General features: G+C 34.7%; 1 protein-coding gene across 3 annotated transcripts in view; it reads right to left on the bottom strand.

The window, feature by feature from the left end:
- Window positions 1-18,505, bottom strand: part of LOC112005336 (TMV resistance protein N) — a 35,968-nt gene that overhangs the window by 1,051 nt on the left and 16,412 nt on the right. For 2 of the 3 annotated variants that reach the window (XM_065770450.1, XM_065770449.1), the window contains exon 6: window positions 2,617-2,716. In XM_065770450.1, the coding sequence (XP_065626522.1) occupies window positions 2,617-2,716 (100 nt within the window). Of the gene's footprint in view, window positions 1-1,686; window positions 2,219-2,616; window positions 2,717-18,505 lie in introns of those variants that run through there. The other variant, XM_065770451.1, reaches the window with a different exon arrangement.

Raw genomic sequence — 18,505 nt, forward strand, 5'->3', positions numbered from 1 at the left:
GACAGATGGTACGTAGGACTACGACTGATCCAATGCAGGGAGCACATCTCAAACTACAAAAACTCATTTGCAAGCCTGGGAATCCACTACTGAGGTACAAAGGTACCAGAACATGAACACTTCTTCCTCCCCCTTTTGTCAAAGTTAATTTTGATGCAGCTTTAACAAACAACCAAACATGTGTTACGACAGATGGCCATGATCATAAGAATGACATTAATTGTTTTGTATCAAGTTAATAAGGATGGATGGATGGTCCTCTTATAGTAGAAGCAAGAACAGCACTCAAAGCTTTGTTTTAGAAAGGTTTTGATGGAGGGAAATGAACTTAATGAAATTCAACGACCCAAAGTTCTCTATGCAGATCTCACTAGTCCATAGAACCACTAATAGTGGATACTAGCTTGGCATCAACTTCATGCTATTGTTGGCAAGCTTTACATGTAGTTAGAAAGTGTAATTCCTAAACCCACACTATAGCTCATTGGACTCTGCTTTGTAACATTGAGGAAATTATTCCCATAACTAAACTAATACCCTATTGGCTTCCTTTTAAAATTCAACTCTTTGGACATTTTCTTTGCTATTAAAATGTTGCTTCCTATGGTATAATTGTCTCCCAATGTCACGGTGTCTTCTTCAATTGCTATAGAGCTTGTTTGGGCATATTAGAATCCTTTACTGGTTTTCTCTTTTCACTTTGATGTGGTTTTCCATGCCTTAACACAGAAAATATAGATGCTCTGTGCATGGTATATATTATTATTTGGAGTCCTTACTATACTCACATTAGCAGGACTCAAGACTGAGACTTGGAGTGGGTAGTCAAGTGAATAGGCCAAAGTGTTCCTAGTATACTAATACTCGTCATAAATATAGTTGAGGGGCGTTAAATATCTTCAAAGTCAAAACTTTTTAGTTAGGACAACATTTACCAAAAACTATAAATGGATAATTTATTGGATGGAATCAATAAATAATAAAAAATAATGTTGAAGATGAAGATCAATTCTTGAGGTGGCCCCAAAACTAGAAGTGATTGCACAATCAAAGAGGAGAAAGCTAGTGTTCCATTGCAACTTTCAAAGAAAGGATTGTGAATCAAAGAAAATTCGCTTTCTCCACGAAGAAGACTGATTACCAAGGCTTTGAACAGAATACACGGAAAATTAGGATTTTTTTTATTAGTAGCGCCAAGAAGCAACGCTTTTGATGAGGGAGATGAGCTTCAATTCATGAGGAAGAGAGAGCTTTCAAAAGAATAAGTGACTACTGGATTTTATAGTGCACTCATTCCTTATCAGATCTCCAAATTAACATATCTTTGGAATTATGAATAAAATGATGTACAAAATCTAGTAATGTAATGAAATTTATTCCTTTTTGGTGCAATTAAGAAGAGAAACTTTTGGTTCCAAAAGGCTGGCTATTGTGGATGATGTAATTTGGATAAGAGGGATGATATCAAGAGAGTATCCCACCAAAATAAATAAAAAGTTCTTAAACTACAACGATTATTTAAAACAGATACAGAAACTGCTACCCAGAAACTACAAATTTCAATCTTACTTAAAAACCATCATTGTTTTAATGAACATTAGCAGTAATCATATTCTTGATGGAGTGATTAAATCTTAAAAAAAAAAAAAAAAAGACCAATGTTGAAATGTCATAGGTATTCAATGATTATACAGTCACAAGTGAAAACCACTCCAAGACATAGATGCATCTCATTGTTTACAAAGTTGTTTAAAAATACTAACTGCAACTTTATCTAAGGCCCTTTAAAAAAAAAAACAGAAAAAAGAAGACCTTCCAATTTATGAAAGATTATTTAAAAAGACCTTATGAAACATGACTAAATAGAAGGTGGCAAGCACTACAACATAACAGTATTACTAATCTGTTATGACCTGCACAAGCTAATCTGCTCATAATAGTATTCAAAATCAAACTAATTCTCTTCCAGTAATTGATACTCATTCCACAAGCATTAAGGGATGTTAAAAATCAGAATAAAAATTTACGACTCTACATCATACCCATGCTTTTATGCCTACATCAATCAGCATCTCTACCCCTAGGCTAAAACCATCATACCCAGCCACCATCCCACTAGTAGCTGCCATTTCAATCTTTCCACCCTCTGCCACAAGGTACTGCTAAAAGAATACTAGGATGTACAAAGCATTTAAACTACAGCCCCACCCCTGCCCCCCTACATAAAAATAAGAACATGATTATTCAAGACAATCTTCTTTTCTCAAAACCAAACAAATGGTTTTAAACTTATCTTTGAATGAATTGGTTTGAAAGCATTCCTATTAAATAACTTTTAAAGAAGACACCCAAGGATCATTTACGCAATATATATGCAACATGTGTCTTGAACCCACTATCTATATATTTATTAAAGTTCAAAGATTGAAGCTTACAATTAAATGCTAGAAAGTTTAGTTTGACACAGTGGCATAAACATAAAACATTTTTTTCTTTATTGAAAAATAATACACATACAACCGTATGAACCATCCAACAATAATTATATTTACCAAATTCTCTACAAGTTTTACACCATCATATAGACATATCACGAAAAGAGAGAGGAATCCATACCTTCAGCATCTGATCACGTGCTATACTGCCAAGGTAACTGTTGAAAAGTACATTAGGTGGTTTAACAGGAGTGTCCACTTCCCATATGTTTGTTGCATCCCTACAAATAGTATAAAGGTAAGCACTATGACTTAGGACTTCAAAATCTAGAATTAAAACTTATTCTTTCATGTGCTATTTTATTTCAATGTATCCAAATAGCCCAAAAATTGTTGAAAAAATACAGTGAAGTGATTGCACTGGCCTTACACTTTCCAGCCAAGTAGCAACACAATCATGACTTGAGTTTGACTCAAGTACCTTCTAATGGTGAGTGGTGATCTGAACCACATCACACAAGTTAAGTTATAGGTAATAAATAGGTAATCCAAGCATTCCTTTTCTATAGCACATGAAGGGCAAGAAGCATCAGTGAAGAGATTCCTATTTGCTAACTCCTTAATCATTGGAAGACAATCATTTTGTAGTTTCCAAAGGAAATAAGGAATTTAAATGGAAGTTCAAGCTTCCACTGGGCAGCCCACATATGAGAGCCATATCTCTGAGTTTTGCTCTTCCATCTGAGCATTAACTATGGAGAAGCGAGGCTCCCTTCCATATCAGTTACTGATTGTCTTCTTTTCCAATGGCAACTAAATAGGTAATCCAAGCATTCCTTTTCTATAGCACATGAAGGGCAAGAAGCATCAGTGAAGAGATTCCTATTTGCTAACTCCTTAATCATTGGAAGACAATCATTTTGTAGTTTCCAAAGGAAATAAGGAATTTAAATGGAAGTTCAAGCTTCCACTGGGCAGCCCACATATGAGAGCCATATCTCTGAGTTTTGCTCTTCCATCTGAGCATTAACTATGGAGAAGCGAGGCTCCCTTCCATATCAGTTACTGATTGTCTTCTTTTCCAATGGCAACCGCATGACTCGAAACTACTTTGAAAATTTAATTTAAAGCTTTAGAGAATCATTTTTAAGCACAAAAACTTAAGGGATAAAGATGTTTTATCAGTAGGTACAATTGTTATCTCAACAATGACAAAGTTGTGGCATTCAAATTATCATTAATTCAAATATTCCTAAGTAACAAAGAAAGAAACAAGCAAATAAAAACATGTGCTTAAATAATTCCTCAACCTCAACCAAGAAGCAGCAAGCATATTCATTATTTGGTAAAATTGAAGTTTAGAAAATCTTACAAGCAGACAAATATGATGAATAAAAAGACAAATATCTAATACTATATATAATAGCAGAAGCTTTTACAAGGTTCTGCCACGTTAAGAAAAAAGCCTATCTAAAAAACTGACACGTATAGATTTAAAACTTAAAACATCGCACGGTGCGTTTGTAGAGGCTCACTTTCAGACAGCAAGCCGCTTATCCCTTAAAAAAAGAGAGAGGTGATGAAATCAAAAAACTTCATCACTCCGCTTAACATTTTCTCTCTCTAAAAAAAAAACCCTGCCGATACTGCGATAGAGAGAAAGGGAAGGAGAAAAAAAAACCTAGCGATACTGCGACACAGTGGAGATTCGTATGGCCGGCATAGAGAGAAAAGAGAAAATCTAAGAAGACAATCAGCCTCTGCCACCATCAGATCCCGTATCCTCCACCGGTTCGTCTCTGTTTTTTGGTTCTATAAATTTGGGTTTAAATATGATTTAGGTCTGGGTATTTGGATTGGATTGGATTGGATTGTATTGGATTGCATTCAAGTTTTGGTTTAGATTCAGTTTCGAGTAGGGAATTTGGGTTAGAATGGTTTTTAAAATCAGTTATATGTGTTAAATTTGGTTTTTCTTTTGGATATTTAGGTTAAATTCGTTTTGTGTATAAGTTTTCGCTCTAAATAGAAATCTCTGGAGATCTTCATGAATTGATTTAATTTATGTGGTGCCAAAAAAATAATGCTCTGTCATTTCATTTATGCTTTTATTAATTTTTTGTTGAAATATTTTCCCCTCTTTATATTTTCGCTGCCCATGTTTCTTTTCAACCATTGTTGTCAAGGTTTTTGCAGTATATATTTAAAGTTTTCGTTTGCAATTGCTCTGATTTGAAAAAATAAAACCATAGAACACAGAGAATAAGATTGAACCCTCATCATAAAACCCATTGGTTATTCGCCGTCTCCAGGGTCTGGAGCTTCGTTGCCAGAGTTGTTATCAGATTCGAAGCCATCCAAAGCGGGACAAGAATCAGCTACGTGAAAGGTAGTGGCAGAAGACCAGGCTTGGAGATTGGAAGCCAAATCCCAACCGGAAGATCCACCGACGGTGTGGTTGGTTGCGAAGACGCAACGGATCAAAATTGATGTGATGATTATCACTAAGATCGCCTTCACTGCCCATCCTGGTCTCATTTTGATCTAATAATTTCCTTCCAAATTATTTTCCCTCCTGCATGCATGCTCAACCATAGTATATACACGCAAATTCAGATCGAGTTATATATATTCAACATTCAAGAGGCATATATATATATATATACACGCAACTCAACTCACTCAACAATCGCTTTTCAATATATATACACACACACGTTGAATTGAAATATATCACCAACTAAAGGATTCTTTTTAACTATCAAAAATCAAAGGTAAAGTAAATATTACCAAAACAATAGCTGATTCTTGTCCCTGCTCTGAGAGAGAAAGAGAGAGAGAGAGAGATTATGCAAGCTACGATTGGTTGAAGAAGAAGAATCAGAGAGAGAGAGCAGTTAAAGAAAAATATATGGAGTGACTGATCGATATATATATACACGTGTGCGTGTGTCACGTGTGTGGGCATGAATGAGCAGTGCAATCAGTTCTTTCCCGCCTTTTGGAGAGAGAGAGAGAGAGAGTTGTTACGTGGTTTGTTTCACTTTGTGCAATTAGAAGAATTAGTTATAGCTGGCAGCAAGTAGCCATCGTTTTCCAGGGCGCGTGTATATACTCTCTAGCTCCTCTTAAGATTTTTCTAGCTCCATACTATTTTATATATTATTATTATTATTATTATATGGGCTTACTAGTATAGTCCCCTACAAGGCTACTGATCAGTTCATTATATGAAGATGAGGTCAATTTTACCATAAAGAAGAAGGTCTGACACTCTGATCTTTACTTCATCAGATTTTACCGTTGAAATTGATTATAGGAAATTCTTACCATTTCAATTTTTTTGACTGGGATAATTGATATATATTTTGTTAAAAACTTAAAATGATTATGAAAAAAATGATTATGAAACAACTTAAAATATCGTGCTTTCTATACCAATACAGTCTCCAAACCTAATGATAAGCTTGATATGCTTGCAAAAAGTAATTGAAGTTATTTTAATGAGATGAGTTCAAGTTACACCTGGTGTAACTTCACAAAAGTTACACCTGGTGTAACTTCACAAAAGTTACACCTTTTGTGAACCATTGATTACAATTAGATCTAAGGGTCAAAAAACACTCATAGTAGTGTTATTATTACTCTCTAGAAATTAGTGATTTAGACATTAACTCTTTTTATTAAAGGAAACCACAACATTAACTCTTATTTTTTTCTTCCATATCATCATCTTCTTCCCCTTACCTTTCTTTTTGCACTATACTTTCAGGCCTCCACCATTCATAAAATTTTCCAGTACCTTAAGACAAAATACTGTAATGCCAAAATGCAACAGCCTGTTCGTTTGACTGTTGGTATAGAGTGTTGAGTTTATATAAAAAGAAATAGATAGTAAATATTTGTAACAGATTATGTTGTTGCAAAATAATGCCTTAATTAGAATTGATAGAAGTAGTTTCAACTCTTACATATTAACACCAAAATATATACATTTTTTGAAAAGATGGAATCCAAATGCCACCTTGACTATATATATGTCAGGCAAAGAGAGAAGGTGACGGGGAAGAGACATACGGTTGCCCATATATATATATATATATAAACTCAACACTCTATACCAATAGTCAAATGAACAGGCTGTTACATTTTGGCATTAATAGTATTTTGTCCTAAGGTGCTGGAAAATTTTATGATAAATTTTATGAATGGTGGAGGCCTGAAAGTATAGTGCAAAAAGAAAGACAAGAGGAAGAAGATGATGATATGGAAGGAAAAAAAAAAGTTAATGCTATGCTCTTTTTTTTTTCTTTTTTTTTTTCTTTAACAAAAAGAGTTAATGCATAAATCACTAATTTCTAGAGAGTAATAATGACATTACTATGAGTGTTTTTTTACCCTTAGATCTAACAGTAATCAATGGTTCACAAAAGGTGTAACTCTTGTGAAGTTACACCGGGTGTAACTTGAACCTATCTCTATTTTAATAGTTAGGAAGTAATCACAATTCTTGAATTGTGCTGAAATCGCTTGAAAAAGATATTAAAAATGATATTTACTCACTGTTTTGACCATAAATTTTGATTCACAACAAATTTTTGAGTGCAATTTGTTTCATTGGAAATCAAACATCCTCATCTTCAATTTGAACATAAGTTTTGTCTAATTTAGATTTATATTAAGTTATTACTGTTTAAATTTGGACTAATAGAGTAGTCAAAATTATGATTTTTTAGGGAGCATGCGTACGCATGAATCAAGTATGTGTACGCATGAAAACGATACTAAAAATGACATTTACTCACTGTTTTGACCATAAATTTTGATTCACAACAAATTTTTGAGTGCAATTTGTTTCATTGGAAATCAAACATCCTCATCTTCAATTTGAACATAAGTTTTGTCTAATTTAGATTTATATTAAGTTATTACTGTTTAAATTTGGACTAATAGAGTAGTCAAAATTATGATTTTTTAGGGAGCATGCGTACGCATGAATCAAGTATGTGTACGCATGAAAACGATACTAAAAATGACATTTACTCACTGTTTTGACCATAAATTTTGATTCACAACAAATTTTTGAGTGCAATTTGTTTCATTGGAAATCAAACTGTTTAGAAAATCTTACAAGCAGACAAATATTATTATAAATGAAAAAGAAATAAAGAAATTAAATGCTTCTTGTATTTACTCGAAACACAATATATACTTGAGCAACAATCCTATGAATAAGCCTTTAAATTTAGAGAAATAGAAAGAGGCAAACCTTCTCTAGCATTGGTATCATCATTGAGAAAGGTATTGGGGATTGAAGATGAACCCTCATCATAAAACCCATTGGTTATTCGCCGTCTCCAGGGTTTGGAGCTTCGTTTCCAGAGTTGGTATCAGATTCGAAGCCATCCAAAGCTGGACAAGAATCAGCTACGTGAAAGGTAGTGGCAGAAGACCAGGCTTGGAGATTGGAAGCCAAATCCCAACCGGAAGATCCACCGACGGTGTGGTTGGTTGCGGAGGATCAAAATGGATGTTATGATTATCACTAAGATCGCCTTCACTGCCCATCCTGGTCTCATTTTGATCTAATAATTTCCTTCCAAATTATTTTGGAGAGAGAGAGAGAGTTGTTACGTGGTTTGTTTCGCTTTGAGCAATTAGAAGAATTAGTTATAGCTGGCAGCAAGTACCCATCGTTTTCCAGGGCGCGTGTATATACTCTCTAGCTCCTCTTAAGATTTTTCTAGCTCCATACTATTTTATATATTATTATTATTATTATTATATGGGCTTACTAGTATAGTCCCCTACAAGGCTACTGATCAGTTCATTATATGAAGATGAGGTCAATTTTACCATAAAGAAGAAGGTCTGACACTCTGATCTTTACTTCATCAGATTTTACCCTTGAAATTGATTATAGGAAATTCTTACCATTTCAATTTTTTTGACTGGGATAATTGATATATATTTTGTTAAAAACTTAAAATGATTTTGAAAAAAATGATTATGAAACAACTTAAAATACTGTGCTTTCTATACCAATACAGTCTCCAAACCTAATGATAAGCTTGATATGCTTGCAAAAGGTAATTGAAGTTATTTTAATAGTTTGGAAGTAATCAAAATTTTTGAATTGTGCTGAAATCGCTTGAAAATGATATTAAAAATGACATTTACTCACTATTTTGACCATAAATTTTGATTCACAACAAATTTTGGAGTGCAATTTGTTTCATTGGAAATCAAACATCCTCATCTTCAATTTGAACATAAGTTTTGTCTAATTTAGATTTATATTAAGTTATTACTGTTTAAAATTGGGCTAAAAAAGTGGTCAAAATTAGAGTTTTTTAGGGAGCATGTGTACGCATGAATCAAGTATGTGTACGCATGAAAACGATACTAAAAATGACATTTACTCACTGTTTTGACCATAAATTTTGATTCACAACATATTTTTGAGTGCAATTTGTTTCATTGGAAATCAAACATCCTCATCTTCAATTTGAACATATGTTTTGTCTAATTTAGATTTATATTAAATTATTACTGTTTAAAGTTGGGTTAACAGAGTAGTCAAAATTAGGATTTTTTAAGAAGTATGCGTACGCATGAATCAAGTATGTGTACGTATGCCTGGGCATGCGTATGCTCACTCATTTCCAAAAACTTAGAGCATCAATTTTTAGGGGACGTCTAGCATGGGTTGGTCGATGGCGAAGTTCTCCTTCCATTTGTATCCCAACCCTCATCCTCAACCTCAACCTCAACCTCAACCTCAATGCAATTCTCTTCAGATGGATTTGATATATTCACTTTCCCATAAATTAACCATACAGTGTCATAATTACTATTTGGCCACCGCGTGTACGTTGTGTATTCTTATGACTACAACCAATACCAACAACAACAACAAGCTTCTTCCTATGACCCATCTCAAATTCAACCAACCTATGATCACTTATCCCAATCCTACTATTCCTACACTCACCACTATGACCAAAACTACCAATGTTACCAATCCCATGATTACAACAACAACACCACCACCACCACCAATTCATATGCCCAACAGTCCCAATCAGCAGAACCCATCAGTTCCATTCACCCTCCAGGGGTCCCACCAGATCAGACACCCCATTTGCAGAGCCAGCGGAATGAGTATTACCCACCACAATCACAATCACAATCACAATCCCAATCACAAGGGTCTTTGGAGAATCAGCCGCAGCTAAATCTGGCTGCCGCCACAGCTGCCATCGCCGCGCTATCACAGTTCACCGGGCACCCTCCGGTAATGGGTTCTCTTTATTACTACAGCTTTGTCTATTTATTACTACATCTTTGGAGAATTTGGGATTGTTTGGTTTACATTGTTTGCACGTGATGAGGAAAGTGGTAAACCGAGAATTGAATGCTTGTTTTGTTTTATATCATGTGGACTTTGTAGGTGGCAACTTGTGGAGTATTTGGTCTCATTTGGTTTTTGTAGAAATTAGTATGAATTGTGAATGTTATTGGTAGAAGTATTAGAAATGATAATGAAAGTCAATCATCTAAGTATATGTAGACAATTTGAACGAAATAAAACAAAATATGAACTCTATATTAGGCTCGTGTATTCGCAATCTGTAAATTGGAGTTCTTAAAACTGCTGAAGCGTTCTTACTAAAACAAATGTCTTTTCAAGCCTTTCGAGAATAAATCTTATATGAAGAGGATATTTCCGAATTCCTTGGGGTAATATGATTTTAGTGTCTCTTTACAGGACCTAGTGTCCTTCGCTTTTGACTCTTGGTAGTGGACCTAGTGGTGCAGGAGTGCAATAGCAGCTTCTTACAGTGTGGTTTGATGTCTGCTACATTCTAAAATTTAGTGCTGGGAATCAGAGTCAGTGTAGCATAGCATATTCTACCAAAATCTTATAATACCTATGTTAGCATAATTCTCCCGATACATACTTATGTGGCTGTGTTTTTGTGTGTGTGCAAATGGAAACCAAGGAGCATTCAAGGGAAATTGTGAACATCTAAATGAGACAAAGATATTGACAAGATATGAACTTATCAAAAAAATAAAATTGGCAAGATATATTAGGCTATAGAATTTGAGGGCATCTAAATAACAGACAAAATATTGATAAGGTTTGTGCAGGAAAAATGTGAGATTTAGATAAATAGATTTACAAATAAGGCCCAGGGGAGGGATTGAGGTGTCATCAGACATCTTTTTCTGAATACTTTAAGAAGCCTTATTTGCTGATATTTGTATCTAAATTCTAAAGTAACTAAATCTAACAGAGAATAAAGGCCTGCTTTCTAGATAATATAGATAACCCTATCTCCAAGGGCCTTGGGATTATGAATTTTTCCCGACCAATGGCAAAGTCACAAAGATGTCATGCTTCTACTACCGAGCTTAAATGTACGATCCAAAAATACCCTGCCTCATTTATTCTCTGCTTCATTTGTTTCCCAAAGAAGATGGCATAAACCATTAATTGACCCCTGAAGGTTTTGAAACAAACACTGGTCAAAGGTAAAGCTTAATTCTCAATGAGAGGAGCATCTCTTTTCTGACTTTAGTGGTGGTACAAGGCTGAAAGTACAAACAATAGGGGTGTTCACAAATTGGCTGAAACTGATAAAACTGGCCATTACTGAGCCAAACCGTTTCCACACTGCATTGGCACATGCAACACCAACCATCACATGTTTGAATCTTCCCTCAAGCTGCTTTCCAAACAAATAAATGAAACCCTTTTTGGGAACACTAAATACTCTTCCAAGGAAAAGAAATATTCGGAGTACCTTGGATAGCCACATAATAAGACCAAACAGTAAAGCCTCCATTCGCTCTCAATCTCCATCACATCTGATCACACCCCTCTGACCTAAGAATATTGGAGTATCGAATAGCTAGAAAAGAAGAGATTGACTCCAATTCCCAATCATGAAAATCTATTTCTACCTTCCCCATCTGACTGGCAATCCATAAATCATATGCAACTTCACTATGGTGCCGCATAAGCTTTCTCACCCTATCTCATTGTTGGGAATTCTGATGAACTATCCATCCATACTAGCTCCTCCAAGGTTTTCATGAGCCAAATTACACTTCTTCTAAAAAAATTGAGCCCAGGAAGGAAGCTAGGTAAATAAATGAATCTGAGAGACTACTGCCTCTCCACCAGGGGATCTCCAAATTGTGCCATTCCTGACAGTGAGTGAGATTTGGTGGAGTGTCTGGTGTTTTCCTGATCATTACTTGGTTTAAGTACATGGAATTGTTTAATTGGTTCATTGATGAACAAATTAGCTAAAGTGCTGAATTAGTTTATGATTATCAACTTCTCTGTTTGCTTTGGCTTTATGAGTTTTCCAGTTCCTTTCTTCCTCTCTCTCTCTCTCTCTCTCTCGCTCTCTCTCTCACACACACACACACACACACTAAATCTTATTAGCCTGTTGGGGAGAATGTTGTGACTAATTGTATGCTTAAATTAAATTTTGAGGGGATTCTGAATGTATCAAAGCATGTTTCACATTATTTATACGAGTATTTTTACATAGTTGACCCTAATTAAACTTTTAAAGATTTCATAAAGAGAATTTGAGGGTATTATGGTCCATCCAAAAAATTGAGTCCAAAGCAGTAGTCCTTTTAACAAATAGTTTAGATGTTTTAGGATTTTTTATATGCTTTACAATATAATTTTATATAATTTATACACACTTGAGATCTTTTAAGATGTATGCTACGAAGCACATACACATTGACGCAAGACAGCCAGAACAAAATAAAACAGTGGTAAAATAAAGGGATATGAACTAGGAGTCAGCATCTAAGCCTGGCTTGGAGTTAGCACCAACTAGGAAAACTACTAGGAGTGAACACCTATGGTGGAATTGGAATCAATACCTGACAAAAGAGACCAAAAGGCCAATTTTTTTTTTTTTTTTCATTTATCAATATATCAACTATCTCCACAAGGAGTACAATAGGTTGCTTATAAGGATTGTTAAACCTTAGTTCTAATTGGTGTAGGAAACCCTAATTGCCTTATTACAAAAATAACCTTGCTTCCAAATTAAAATACTAATAGCCTAATAAACTACTAGGACTTTGAACATAGAAATACAATTGACTTGCAAACATAAATAATATTAAATAAAAATCTTCTTGCGTCTTCCGCCTCATTTTTCTCTGGTTGGAGAAAACTCGACCTCGAGTTTTAAAGCATTGAAGGATTAGGATGCTGACAAGGAACACTTGCTTCAAGTCCAAAATCACTTTAGGGAGTATAGAGAAAAGAAAAACCTTGAATTCCATAACATCAAACTCCTTTGGGATCACAAAATCAATGTGTGGAGTCAGCATAATCTCATCTTGAACCTTATGAACCATAGGAAGCATTGTGGTTTTAACCTCTTCAACTTCACCAAGATTTAGATCTTCAAGCACTATGGAAGGTTGATCAAAAGCACATTCAAACTCTGATACCAAATACCAAAACTGATGCAGGACAACCAGAACAAAATAAAAGAATAGTAGAATAATATGACCTAGGAGTTAGCATCTAGGCTTGGCTTGGAGTTAGCACCAAGCAAGAAAAGCACTAGGAGTTAGTACCCAAGGTGGAACTGGAGTCAGCACCAAACCAAAGAGACCAAAGGCCATTTTTTGTTTTCATTTATTAAAATGTCAACTATCTCCACAAGTATTACAATAGGTTGGTTATAAAGGATTGCTAAACCCTAGTTTTAATTGGCGTAAGAAACCCTAATTGTCTTATTACAAAAATAACCTTGCTTCCAAATTAAAATACTAATAGCTTAATAAACTACTAGGACCTAGGACCTAAAACATAGAAATACAATTGACTTGCAAACTTAAATAATACTAAATAAAATTCTTATCTTCTCGTGTCTCCTACATCACACATACTTGGCTAGACATGGGACACAACGACATAGAAATTCTTGAAAAACTAGGGCACAACACAGCGGAGACACAACAATTAATTAATATATATTTTATGGTTATTTTGTACATTTCTAGACAGATTTCATATTTATCTTAGGTTTTTGTTAAATAAATAGGACCAAAAATTTAAAAGTAATAAAAAATAGCAAAGAAATAGATTCATACTCATAATGTAATATATTTGTGGGCCCTGGGGGCAATGGTGTTTAATAACAAAGCTGACAAGAGGATATTATAAGAGATTACTTTGGTCAAACCATGAAACAGATAAGAGAGTTGACCATAGTCCAAAGATTTTAGACTATTAAATTGCCGATTTTCCCAAAAGCTTAATCTATTGGATATGGTAAATTTAATCATTTAACCACACAATTCTAACATAGACCAAAGTAGAGCATTAGAGAAACGAAGAAGATAGTAAATTAGTATCCAGAGTACCAGCCAACAGAGATGAAACCTTATCTGATGAGTGATCAAATGTTATATTCTAAGCACTTATAAAGATGATCTGATAGCTGGCCTGTCGATTAATTAAAAGAGGGCCGATCAAGAGAGTTTGAGAGAGAATGAGAGCAGATTTTTGTGTCAACTATTGAGCCTTGAGAGTCAACATGCCTATCTGATTTCAGAGGTGACAAAAATTGATTTTTTTTTCCCATCATTGTGTTGTGATTGTGTCTACGACAACACACCATAGACATGCATGCAAGTGTGTCTTTGGCATATCTGTCTGACACGGACACACTATGGATTTAGTCATGTTTATGCTTGTTAGAATATTTGTATCATCCAGTTTTAGTGAAACCTATTTGATTGGGTCTTTGAGCCAAATCACCAAAAAGTGTTAGTGGGTAGCTTGTTGCCATGGTGTAAAGAATATAGCTATTGAACAAAGCTTGGTTCCTTCAATGTACAAGCGTGTTATGCCAACCTAAAATAGCTGATTATCTTTTGGTATGCTTGAGTAATTTTATATTATCTTTTGGTTGTGTAGGGTGTTTAGTTCAAAAATTGGATTGTTTCTTCAAGTATTTGTAACTTTTAATTATAAATAAAATGAAAAGGCTATGCTAAAAATTGCAAGTTAATTGCAAGTTAAATAAAATGATTCCACATCTAATTCCAAGACAATACCTTCTATCATCACAAATCCTACAATATATTGTGTATACATATATAATGCAACTTAAGTAGTAACACATTCAAAAATATTTCAAATAATAACACAATCATAAAAAAAATAAAAAAATAAAAAAAAAAACCACGCGCAACGCGCGGGTCTGCGACTAGTAGGTATTAAATTCTCAGCTTTGACATTAAAAACTTCCAAATCATATAGTTGTGAAACTTGGCCACAAAACCCTAGAGTGACCAGATAAAGACAATTGGGTCCATCAATTAGCTTACTAAGCAATTATGGCTGTAGCTTTCAGTGCCATATTATTGAAGCATATTGGCGGGTCTTTGCTGGTTGCTTTAGAGCTTGTGTGGACAAGTCATCCTTTGCTGATGTGCTTCTCTAATCAAGTGATCTTTCTTTCCCATATTCATGTGTTGTCATTTTGTTGACTCACATTGTTGGGTTTGATAGTTATCATTTGATTTAGTTTGTGGCTCATAATTGAAATTTTATTGGGCCACTTTTGTGCTTGTTCCTCAGCTTAACTGTCTTGTATTTTCAACTGAATTACATGTTGCATCTTACAGTTAAGCAAGGGAGGGATAGTTTCATTTTAATGGTCCCAGTGTCTGATATGATTCTTTACTGCAGTTCTGTTTTGAACCAGGTGTTTCGTTATCTGTTTGGGACTTGGGTACCCTGTTTTCAGGGCCCTTAATAAGGATTACCAAGAATTTTTTTAGATCAACCTGCATCTTGGTGATGCTAAAAATTTTGATCTTAATGGATAAAATAATTATCTGGTGAAGAGTTTCTGGTGGGTCTTTTATTCATTAAAATTCTAGTTTTTGAAGAAACAAACTGTACAACAAGGACCTTGTATCAAGTGTAAGATTGAATATCTTTTTGTCAATAAATGCCCTTTCCCTCAATCCTATCTAAAAATTCAAAAGAAATAAGGTTTCTTTTGTGTGTGTGTGTGTGAGAGAGAGAGAGTTTAAATAGAGATGAATGCTAGTATACACCCAGTGTTTGTATCTGTGTGTGTGTGTAGTTCCATATTTCTCCTTTTAACTCAACAAAGATGTAATGTCAAACATAGGGATCTATGGTAGGTAAGGACTAAACGGGCATTTAAAAAAGCCAGTGTTTACAAACACAAAATAAGAATTATTTTATTTTATTTTTTATTGTCTGTTTTTAGCTGTGGCTTGAAAGGCAGTTCTAGGTGCTTAGTTTCCTGGAAATTAGAGCTTAAGGTCTCTTAGAGGATGGCGATCCTGGTTTTTTTTCATATTAGATGTTTTGCTTACCAGACATTATCTGCATGTACATGTTTCTGTAATTGTCATTGCATTGCTAATACTTATAGGAGTGACCTTAAAGATACTGCCTTAAAAAAGCTTCATGGCTGCTTTGCATGAATGCCTGCATGTTTCTCATAATTTTGAAAATGTTTTTTTGTTAATTATTTTATTATTTTTATTTTTCAAGAACAATGCCAACTGTCATTACCTGGTTGAACTAATTCTCAGTTTTCTAGGTCAGTGCCTGCTCAAGGTTGTTGCTTGTTGCAACAAACTTCATTTTAGTTTAGTCATAATATATTTCTTATTTGTGCTCTAGTGAACTTGAGTGCATGAAGTTTTCAGCATCTTTACCAATTTATATATCATGAATTCACATTTTTGGTCTGCTTTAGCAGGTTATTTACTTTTCTGATGTCTTTGTTTCTCATAATTTTGAAAATGTTTTTTTGTTAATTATTTTATTATTTTTATTTTTCAAGAACAATGCCAACTGTCATTACCTGGTTGAACTAATTCTCAGTTTTCTAGGTCAGTGCCTGCTCAAGGTTGTTGCTTGTTGCAACAAACTTCATTTTAGTTTAGTCATAATATATTTCTTATTTGTGCTCTAGTGAACTTGAGTGCATGAAGTTTTCAGCATCTTTACCAATTTATATATCATGAATTCACATTTTTGGTCTGCTTTAGCAGGTTATTTACTTTTCTGATGTCTTGCACAATCACACCTCAAGTCACTAATTGAAAATTTCAGTCTGGTCGTTTATAACCCATTTTGTGTTTTGACGTTTTATTGTCACTCCATTTATGTATATAAGCTACATGTAATGTACTTTTTGTTGTCTTGCTTTCTTGATGCTTAATTTGCTATTTTTGCAGATTTATCTTTAATTTTTTTTTTTTAATAAGCTTGTCAGTTGGTTTTCTCTCTGATCAAAAAAGAATCTAGCAAATACATTATTACATAGTCCACTTGATCCTCAAATACTATTCTGCAGATTGGGCAATCTCCATATAGAGGTGGAGGTAGAAGGGGTGGTAGGCCCTTTAGAGGGGGTGGTCGGGGCCATTTTCGAGGTAGGGGACGTGGCCAGGGTGGTGGCAGGCACTTTCCACCACATGCTGCAATAACTACAGCTACTGCATCTGCACCAGTTGAAGGTGGAGCTGCTGTAATGCCACCACCTTCAGCATCAGTTTCTGGGCAGGCACAGTTACCTGTAGCAGCACAAGTGCCTAGTGACTCAGAATTTGTGGTAATCCCCAACGACCTTTTAGAATTGAAGAGCTCAACCTGTCATCTATGGATGAATGGATCTGAATAGTGTTTAATCCAAAAAGCTCCATCGAGGTCCCACTGGGAGAGGTAAGAAATTTATCAATGTATGCAACCATATGCTGTGATGTAATCTGGATGCAAAGGAATAGACAGATGGTACATAGGACTATGACTGATCCAAGGCAGGGAGCACATCTCAACCTATAAAAACTCGTTTGCAAGCCTGGGAATCCACTAATGAGGTACAAAGGTACCAGAACATGTATACCTCTTCCTCCCCCTTTTGTCAAAGTTAATTTTGATCGAACGTTAACAAACAACCAAATATGAGTTGCGACAGATGTCCATGACCATAAGAATGACATTATTTGGTTTGTATTAAGCTAATAAGGCTGGATGGATGGATGGTCCTCTTATAGCAGAAGAAAGAGCAGCACTCAAAGCTTTGTTTTGGAAAGGTTTTGATGGAGGGAAATGAACTAAATGAAATTCAACGAATCCAAGGTTCTCTATGCATATCTCACTGGTCCATAGAACCACTAATAGTGGATACTAGCTTAGCATCAACTTCATGCTAATGTTCGCAAGCTTAAATGTAGTTAGAAAGTGTAATTCCTAAACCCACACTATTGCTCATTGGACTGTTTGTTGGGAAAATTGAGGATTTTTTTATTAGTAGTGCCAAGAAGCTACACATTTGATGAGGGAGAAGAGCTTCAATTCATGGGGGAGAGAGAGAGAGAGTTTCAAAAGAATAGTTACAACTGGATTTAATAGTGCACACATGCCTTATTAGATCTCCAATTAACATATCTTTGGAATTATGAATAAAATGACGTACAAAATCTAGTAATGTAATGAAATTTATTCTTTTGGGGCCATATGAACATGTTGGTAGAGAAGAGAAACTTTAGGTTCCAAAAGGCTGCCTGTTGTGGATAATGTAATATGGATAAGAGGGATGATATCAAGAGAGTATCCCACCAAAAAATAAAAAGTCTTAAACTAACAGTTATTATAAAACAGATAAAAATCTCTACCAACTACAAATTTTCAATTTTACTTAAAAGCCATTCACTGTTTGAATGAAAATTAGCAGTAATCATATTCTTGATGGAGTGATTAAATCTTAAAAAAAAAAAACCAATGTTGAAATGTCATAGGATACAATGATTATACAATAACAAGTGAAAACCACTCCGAGACATAGGTGCATCTCATTGTTTACAAAGTTGTTTAACTGTACTCATTGCAACTTTATTGAGGCCCTTTAAAAATAGAAAAAAGAAGACCTTCCAATTTATGAAAGATTATTTAAAAAGACCTTACAAAACATGACTAAATAGAAGGTGGCAAGCACTAGATAGACCTATTT

The sequence above is a fragment of the Quercus suber genome, unplaced genomic scaffold (assembly GCF_002906115.3).
Source record: "Quercus suber isolate HL8 unplaced genomic scaffold, Cork oak 2.0 scaffold_31, whole genome shotgun sequence".
Classification (NCBI taxonomy): domain Eukaryota; kingdom Viridiplantae; phylum Streptophyta; class Magnoliopsida; order Fagales; family Fagaceae; genus Quercus; species Quercus suber.